The sequence below is a fragment of the Sabethes cyaneus genome, chromosome 1 (assembly GCF_943734655.1).
Source record: "Sabethes cyaneus chromosome 1, idSabCyanKW18_F2, whole genome shotgun sequence".
Taxonomy (NCBI): domain Eukaryota; kingdom Metazoa; phylum Arthropoda; class Insecta; order Diptera; family Culicidae; genus Sabethes; species Sabethes cyaneus.
Genome location: NC_071353.1, coordinates 59,995,205 through 60,005,080, shown reverse-complemented (window position 1 = coordinate 60,005,080; position 9,876 = coordinate 59,995,205). Strand labels below are relative to the sequence as shown.

The 9,876-nt window shown below is 39.7% G+C and overlaps 1 protein-coding gene across 1 annotated transcript; it reads left to right on the top strand.

The window, feature by feature from the left end:
• Positions 1-867, top strand: LOC128745729 (uncharacterized). The gene has a single exon (XM_053842809.1). The coding sequence runs from the start codon at positions 1-3 to the stop codon at positions 865-867; it is 867 nt and encodes a 288-aa protein (XP_053698784.1).
• The last annotated feature ends 9,009 nt before the right edge of the window (positions 868-9,876 follow it).

Below are 9,876 nucleotides of genomic sequence, written 5' to 3'. Positions count from 1 at the left end.
ATGAACGATTTACCTGAGTACATTAATGATGCGTTCGTGCTAGTGTACGCCGATGACGTGAAATTGTTTTACCCGGTGAAGAACAGTATTGACTGTTGCAAGCTACAGGCTGATTTGGACAACTTCAAAACATTTTGCGACAGATGTGGTTTGATGATCAACACTTCGAAATGTTGCGTTTTAACTTTCTCGCATAAGGTCTCGAATGTCACACATCACTATCACATAGGAGATTTCGATTTACAACGATCGGACACAGTACGCGACCTGGGGGTGATTATGGACAAGAAACTGTCTTTCAACGCACATATCGATGGAGTGATCTCGAAAGCCTTCTCAATGTTCGGTGTAGTAAAACGCTATGCAAATGATTTTGATGATCCGTATACAATTGTGACACTGTACACAGCTTTGGTACGATCAAGTGTGGAATACGCAGGAATTGTTTGGACACCTCAGTATACTATCCACAAACAGCGATTGGAACGTGTCCAAAAGAAATTTGTTCGATTCGCACTTCGTAACCTGGGTTGGCGTGATGGTTTAGCACCTTATGTAGATCTGTGCAGATTAATAAATCTAAATTCGCTGGATTGCAGACGAAAGATAAACGATGTACTGTTCCTGAAGGACCTCCTAACAGAACGGTTCTATTCGCCATATCTTCTCAGTCAAGTAACGTTTAACGAAGGTAACAGAAATTTGAGGAGAGTTCGCCAGTTCCAGTTACCCACGAGAAACACGAACTACAGCATGAACGAACCGGTTCGTCGCATGATGTCTATGGCAAATGACGTACAGAATGTAGCATCGATATTAGATTCTAGACAAACAATTAGAGATAAGTTGAAAGTGCATTTTATGTAATTTATGTTTTAAGTTTTTTATGTCTGTGATTTTTTTTAATATCCTGTGGATGAAGGGCAAGACCCATATATCCGGATTCCAATAAATAAAAGCTTCGATAGCTTGTGAAGGAAGGCGTCGGCCACTAGTGTCCAAAGCAAGAAACAGAGCAACTTCCTTTCATCGCCAAAATCGTGAGCGACGTCTCTCTCAATAATGCTATGATTTCTCTGCTCGAAAGCATTTCTTGAATCTAGCTCATTGTAGTGTGGTCGATTTCATTTGAAAGAGAGCTACACATGATTACACTACAGCCGTAATCAAAGCGAAAGGCGTGTTATCGAAAGCGCCTTCAATATCAAGAAAAACACAAAATACCGTCTCTTGATATTTGAGCGATTTCTCGTTTAACGTCACTACGCAGTACAATACCAAGATTTACCGTGTTGGCGTGCATGTTGATTTCCATGCAACGGAGAGTTTTCAAAAACTCATCGCGGATATAGTTATTCGTGATTTTCTTCATCAACTTGAAAAGCATTGATGTCAGTGTCAGACTTATTGGTCTGAAAGACTTATTCATGATTTTTTCTTTCTTATCTGCCTTTAGATATCTGCCTACTTTCCGACAACTCACCGGGATATGCCCCAAAGTAAAACTGGCGCGAAAAGTGTTAATGAGCTCGAAAATTATTCTTACAGAAAATGGGTAGGATACCATCCGGATCTGGTTATTTTATTGGTTCATAAGACCTAAGTGCCTACCTGATTGAATGCTCGAATCAGCGTGCAGGCAGAGTCGAATTGTTTGGCAATTATGTAACGAGACTTTCTAAAACAGCGAGGCCTAATTTCATCGATTTGTTCCTAACACTTTACATTTTGCATTTAAATAAGAGTGAAAAGATAATAATGGAAATCATGCAAATATTTCTGAACAGCGAATTGTGTTGTATACAGCCAAGCCACTACAATTTTTAATATTTTCGTCAGTCATCACCAACCGCGATACCCCCCCCCCCTCCCTCCGCTTTTATAATCTTGAGATAGACCAAAAAATATTAATCTTGAGATTGAAAGCTTCTATTTAGATATTTAGAATGCTATATTTAAAATTCGGATTCCAATCAGGTGATAAATTTCACTCGGAATGCTTCACCTGATTGGGATCAATGTCTCAACTAATAATCCTTTTTGGTATTCTGTTATAGATCGAATAACATACAGTCAACCAAAAAAGTATTCGGACAGCAGCGCATAAATTTTTCTTTTAGTAATTTTGCGCAGTATTTTTGCAAAGAATGGTAACACATATTTTTTAAAACAATGTTTAACTAAAGCATATTTAGATGGACAACAAAAATTCGGGGAAAAGCTTTCCGTTTTGAAGATAGAGTACATATAATTTGAATTGCCTAAAAATGCAGCCAAAAAAGTATTCGGACAGTTATCTATTAGTTGAAATACATGTCGTTTCTCGCTCAACTACCACCTTGTAGGACCATTTACATTCTTGATGACCTGTTTTAATCTGTTTGGGATAAAATTAACAATTTTTCAAATATCCCTCTGTGAATTGCTGACCATTTTTTTGCAAGAGCTCGGTTTCAGTCATTTTGATAAGAAATCAAGAAATAAGAATAAGAAATGACGCCCATCTCTTGCAACAGGATTTGGAGACCTTTGACGAATGGTGCCGAATTAACAAGATGTCACTAAATGTGTCCAAGTGCTCAGTCATCTCCTTCGGTCGCAAACGTAACATGTATCTGTACGATTACGCCCTTTGTGAGACGGCCCTAAAGCGCGAAACAACTGTTAAAGACTTGGGAGTCTTGCTTGACTCTAAACTAACGTTCAAGAACCACATTTCCTACGTTGTATCCAGGGCTTCCTCGCAACTAGGGTTTCTGTTCCGCTTTGCGAAAAGCTTTAAGGATGTATATTGCTTAAAATCTCTATATTGCTCGCTAGTTCGTCCTATGCTGGAATACTCCGCCATTGTTTGGTCACCTTTTTACCAAAATGCAATTCATCGGATTGAAGCAGTTCAACGCAAATTTATCAGGTTTGCTCTGCGACACCTACGCTGGCGTGACCCACGTAACCTGCCAAGTTACGAAAGCCGTTGCAAGCTGATTAATTTAGAACCGCTGGAAGGAAGGCACAATGTGGCTAAGGCGTGTTTTGTCGGCGATCTTCTTCAAGGAAATATCGATAGTCCTGAATTGCTTAGTCGCCTAGATATCAACACTAGAAGACGTAATCTTCGTTCGCACGCCTTTCTCGTCAATCAACATTCAAGAACTAACTATGGGTTACACGAACCAGTGCTTAGTATGTGCCGGGTTTTTAATAGCTGCTATGAAGTGTTTGATTTTAATGTGTTTCGTGAAAACAATAAGCGTTGTTTTAAAAGATGTTTGTGCTAGGTTAGTTCATATATGTTTTAAATAGATTTTGTCATTAGGATTATACTTTATCTGTTGACTATAATAAATAAATAAATAAATAAATAAATAAATCAAATGATTTCTCATTATTGAAATGAAATTATCTAAAAAGATGTTCAAAAGGGTTCAAATCTAGACTGAATGCTGATGTTTCGTTAGCGCTAGCACAACTGTATGGTGCCTACCGCTTACAATTATCGACAGTATGTTTAGTTTCAACATCCCGGTACAATATATATGTACCACACAATTACAATTTTGCTTTAATTTCACCTAAAATTTTCAGATAATTGAGTTTACACTTAGTTCTAACCAAAAATATATATCTTTGCTACCTCGGAGCTTTCCATGCACCCCAGCAAGGTACGACAGCACCAACCCTTATGCAAGAATAACTAAAAGAGAAGGATTACAAGAGGAAAATCACTCGTCGGCAAGTAAACAAGCAATGCGGTTAGTGTCATACCTTGTTGGGATGCATGGAAAGCTCCGAGGTAGCAAAGATATATATTTTTGGATAGAACTAAGTGTAAACTCAATTATCTGAACAATTTTAGGTGAAATTAAAGCAAAATTGTAATTGTGTGGTACATATATATTGTACCGGGATGTTGAATCTAAACATACTGTCGATAATTGTAAGCGGTAGGCACCATACAGTTGTCCTAGCGCTATCGAAACATCAGCATTCAGTCTAGATTTGAACCCTTTTGAACATCTTTTTAGATAATTTCATTTCTATAATGAGAAATCATTTGATTTCTTATCAAAATGACTTAAACCGAGCTCTTGCAAAAAAATGGTCAGCAATTCACAGAGGGATATTGGAAAAATTGTTAATTTTATCCCAAACAGATTAAAACAGGTCATCAAGAATGTAAATGGTCCTACAAGGCTGTAGTTGAGCGAGAAAGGACATGGATTTCAACTAATAGGTAACTGTCCGAATACTTTTTTGGCTGCATTTTTGGGCAATTCAAATTATATGTACTCTATCTTCAAAACGGAAAGCTTTTCCCCGAATTTTTGTTGTCCACCTAAATATGCTTTAGTTAAACATTGTTTTAAAAAATATGTGTTACCATTCTTTGCAAAAATACTGCGCAAAATTACTAAAAGAAAAATTTATGCGCTGCTGTCCGAATACTTTTTTGGTTGACTGTAGAAGGTTTATTCCAGTTACATTCACGTTTTCAACATATAGGGGAAGGGCGGTAAAGACGGACACTGCGGGAAAGACGGACACTTGTCATGTTTCATAAACAATAATTTTTTGAAGCATATCAATGATGGTAAATGTTTCTATAGACCCAATTAACACCTTTGAATTAAACTGCCGATTTTTAGCAACGCATTTGTCAAATTTATAAGCAAAACAAAGAAAAAATGCGTATATACGCCAACCGATGTAATTTTGTGTGTGAAGAAAATAGCCGGTAAATCTTTAAAAAACAACATATTCATGCTAAACCGACGACATTGCGTTAGTTTGATCCTTCACGGAATATCCATTGGAAACCTGGTGAGTTTTTGAATATTCAGTAAAAAGTTATTGAAGTTTGAAAAAATGGTATCCTAGCCAGGAAAGACGGACACCCAACGTTAGGGAAAGACGGACACACAGATTTTGAACCCATTTTGCCCAACAACGATTTAACATTGCGAATACTTGCATATTATATATGTAAAGGTAACCAGAAGTCATATAACAGTTGGAATAGGCCAACTTTTAAAAACGATTAATTCGTCACCAATTAAAATATTGAAGGGAACCATTTTATTTTCTCGCTCAAAGGGGGCATCGGGAAGGAGGTTTTTTCAAACCAATTCTTTCCTAAATACATGATGAAATATGTTAATCTTTCTTAATACTGATAATTCGACGACGCGTGACACCTTTTTGCGAGTGTCCGTTTTTCCCATATCAAGTGTCCGTCTTTCCCGCCCATGCGCAGAAACTCTGATTTATGCATGATGTTTATAATATTAACAAAAGCATAAATTTTAGAAGAAATTTTGCAGCACACGTTGTAACTTTCTTAGACAGAGACTTAAAGGTACAGTTTGTACGAAAATTGCGATCAATACAGTTATATTTGAGTAGATATTGAGTCTTTACCTTAAGGTGTCCGTCTTTACCGCCCTTCCCCTAGCGCCAAAGAAAGTGTCATCCTTACCTTCCAGTTACTATTTCTTCTTCCTAGAGCAAATGGAATGAACTACACAATATCATTAACAGTCCATCATATTCACTAGCTCAAAGAAATACAACAACTAATAATTGTTAACGTACTTCAACAGTAAATAATTTTAGTCGGAGAACACGTGCGACAAGCGACGGAGATAGATAAAGAAGTCGCACAAAATGTACTCGTGATAAATGCTGAACGTGGATTAACCGCTGCGTGTCATCTATTACGTGTCAGGTCCAGGATGACGGCCAATACCGATTAATCATTTCATATGCTGTTCACGTCATCCGAATAACGGTTAGCCTACTTTCGTTGTACGGTGAACACAACAACTTGTGGCAGGCGTGCATCTCTTGGAACTGTGGTGTAAAATAACATCGTATAAAATGCGCTGGAGAATCCCGGTCAGTTGCTCCTACCCCAGTCCCGAAAAAGACAGTGATTCAACTTATATCGTGGGTTGTATTGCAGGTCAAACAGTAACAAAAGCGCAATACGCGAAACATAAATACGCAGAAACGGCGTCACCGTTGTTAAGCGCTCATAAACACAATGGTTTCACATTTCTGAAACAGCTTAGTTTGCAGGATGCTACGTGCCACGTGCTATAGTCAATGTTTAACTCGCATGAAAACCGTGCACTAGGCTGGCAGGGGAAGTTAAGAAAGTTCTTCAGTACGATTTCACAAACAAGGAAATGTTATCTGATCCCCAGTGCGAAGGGAGGCTACCATTGACTCACACAACAAGCCAAAAGGTGCTTTAGCAAGTAGTTCTGTTTGTTGCGCAAACATGTACGCGGCTGATTCCTTGTTTGCACCGGACCACGATGACCCAAATCTGGGTCATCTTCTTACTTACTACTTCGCTTTCTTTGGTTTGCATAGCAAAAAATTTCAATCTGGACTGGACGACGCACGTTGCAGCATTTAGAGTCACAGCGGTGCAGCCTCTCTGGACAACCGGGTACTGTGTATAGACTAATAATAGGGACTTACGTCGACCGTACAGGAGAGGATGTTTTGTGGCTGTTTGTGTCAATACAACTGTCGCGAACGCAGTGGCAATATTCTCGCTTGTGTCGTTTATGGTGACGTTTGCACAATCCGAACAAACAACGGTATTCAAAATGTGCAACTTGCAATCCTGTCGCTTGTATGTCAAACAATAATGAGTCCCGTGTCACAGAATACGCTGAGGAAAATCATACAAACCGCATATTGGATGCTTAGTTTTTTTACAACTTTAGTGCTCTGATTGCTTACTTACTGCGAAATTCATTGTAGGTACATATGTGGCTTTCTTTACATGCTTGTGGGATATAACGTGCATTTTCACTATGGAAAACTACCTTCACTCTGAAATACATAACTTCCAAACTTTGTGCTTATCCTCTTTATGAATATATTTTGCCTTTCAGACCGGCAAATAGTTAGTTGCTAACTTCGAAACGAATGTTCAAGCAACTGAAGCCATGCACATAGTATCGTAAGGATACACCATGTAAGGATTCATTTTCCATTATACATATTTTTTCGTCAAAAATAACTTTTCAGAAGGGCGTATTTAGAAATAAGACCTTTTTTTTTAAAAATCATCAATTTTTAGAAGCAATACACCGAAAGAAAAAAATCTTATAAAAATCTTTGAAATTTGAAAAAAATTTCAAAAATTTTACATTTTTACAGGGTTATTCTACGCGAAGAATCCGAGACTTGATAATCGATGTAATTCTGCTCTTAGTTTTACATGAGAAATTGCGGGTTGCTTGCTTCAAAACGTTCTATCTCGGCATCGATACGGAACACCTCGTGGTAATGAGTGATTCCTACGTACAAACAATCTTGGGAAACACGACGGGGTTGGAATTTTCTTAAATCAAATTGTACGCATTGAGAGAAAAATGAAAATTAGTTTTCAAATCCAAATAAAGAATAAAAACAAGCATCGCATAAGCATAAATCGATCTGGATTATTGGCAACGACCTTTAGCATGAAAACACGGACACGAATCGGAACATGGAATATACTGACCCTTGCCCCTTGCCCTTGCCTTGCCTTGCTCAACTTGCAAGGAAAGCTTGAAATCCTGGCGCTGAGCGAAGTCCGCTGGCTGGGTACTGGCGAGCACTAGACATCATCCGGGCAAGTCTTGCTCTACTCTGGCATACGAGGTGAAAATGCTACTCAAGAAAGAGGAGTTGGATTCCTACTGAGCCCAGGGGCACATGCGGACCTGACAAAGTGGGAACTAATAAACGAAAGAATAACCGTTGCCAGATTCAGAACACGGGTTAGAAACCTTACAGTAATATGCTATGCGTCAACATATGCTACCGATCTGCAGGAGAAAGAGAGTTTCTACAGCCAGTTTAACAGCGTGGTTGAAAAAATCCCGAAGGGACATCGAAATCCGCTTGGATGACTTCAACGCGAAGATTGGCTCAAACAACGCGGACTTTGAACGCGTCATGGGACGCCATGGCCTAGGACAGATGAGCGAAAACGGGGAGTTGTTTACAGAATTCTGTAGTAATAACAACATGGTCATTGGTGGATCGCTCTTCCACAACAGACCAGTACATAAAGTCACGTGGGTTTCCCGCGACGGCCGAACTGAAAACCAAATCGACCACATGTGCATCAGCCGACAATGGCGAAGGAGCCTTCTTGATGTACGCAACAAACGCAGCGCTGATATTGCATCCGACCGTCGTCTTGTTATCGCTGAGATACGTTTGCGCATCGCACGTGTCCAACGACGGGAGGAGAAAGTTGGATGCCATTACGACGTCCGCTGATTGGAGAATCCTGAGGTGAAAAGGGCTTTTGTCGAACAACTTGAATCTCGAGCTTCGGAGTTGCCACCTCGTGGAATCGTCGAGGAGCATTCGACCAGCATCAAGAACGCCTGATGAAATCCTCGACAAAGCACGCAGCGAGCGGAGGGAATGGATATCGGATGAAATTTGGAGGAAGATCGGTGAGCGGAGAGAGGCGAAAGCAGACATTGAGCGAGCGCGAACCAGATCGGCTAAAACAGCTGCCCGTCAATGATACACCGAACTGGAGAGGGCTGTTAAACAAGGCGAGACAAAAGAGCCTGGACTAACTACCGAAACCACCGCCGCCAATGGTGAGATCCGTTTATTGTACGGCATTTCTCATCACCTTAATGGTGCCAGGATGAATACAAAGATGCCGCTAAATGCCGTCTTGCCGTCTGCGAAATATTTGGCGCTCAAACCAGACCTCTCTGCATACGAAAACCCAAATTTTCAATTCAAACGGTAAATCCGTACTGATGTCTGCCAGCAAAACGTGGTGCGTCTCAGCGGAGACAACGCAAACACTACAGGTATTTATTAACTGGTGCCTGCGATATAATATTAGAACCTGGTGGCCTGACAACTGGATATCCAATGAGGAACTCCATCGTCGTTGTCATCAACGGCCGATAGCAACAGAAGTTTGTGAACGTAGGTGGAAGTGGATTAGATATACCTTGAGGAAAGGAGCGAACGAGCAGAGAAGCACTCGGCTGGGATCCGCAAGGATAGCGTAGAAGTGGCAGACCCTGCCGCTGATGGTGGCGTAGCTTAGCCAACGACATCCAAGCTGTAGACGAGAACCTGTCCTGGCGATGGCGGGTAACCGCCAGCAGTGAAGATCTCTAATTTCATCCCTTTGTTCTGCCAGACCGGATATTGGAATTTTTTCTCAGCTTTCCGATGGTGGTCTTGAAATTGAAATCGGTTGGGGGATTCATGGCGAAAATGGTGATTTTTTGATAAAATCCAACATGGCGACCAAATCCAAGATGGCCGTCAAGAATTTTTTACTCCTTTTGAAAGCCCTGTTCTTCTTTACAAAACCGGGCCATTTGTTAGTTGTTTCATGGCAAATTTATGAAATATCACATGATATAGATCTCAAGGTCTGCTCAAAGTCCAACTTTTTTTGGAACTGTTAGGCCCTTTGGCGAACGAGGGGTCCACTATATCGAGGTATCAAAAGTGTAATTCTTATTTTACAACCATTTTTAAACCAATTAAGCGCAAAGGTTCCACTATTTGAAGACATCGTGTCAGTAGTGGCCCTGTTTCAGCGAGAATTACTTAGCTATGAAATATATTTTTGTTACATTTTTTTTGCAGAGCTCAATAATTAATTTTAAATGTATATGAAATTAAAACAGACAGTGATACAACTGCCATCGCGGAATAGGGGAAGATGAAATCACGGATCACTCTCAGTTTTAATAATCGAATAATATTACAAAAAGCAAAATTTGTTGCATCTAACGACATTTTATCGTTTATATTCCATGCAGTACATATTTTAAAATTTTATATTCCAAACGTACAATTTCACACTCATTTTTA

Bases quoted from the DNA above. Each gene is read 5' to 3' on its own strand.
- LOC128745729 (XM_053842809.1), top strand. From the start codon at position 1: ATGAACGATTTACCTGAGTACATTAATGATGCGTTCGTGCTAGTGTAC.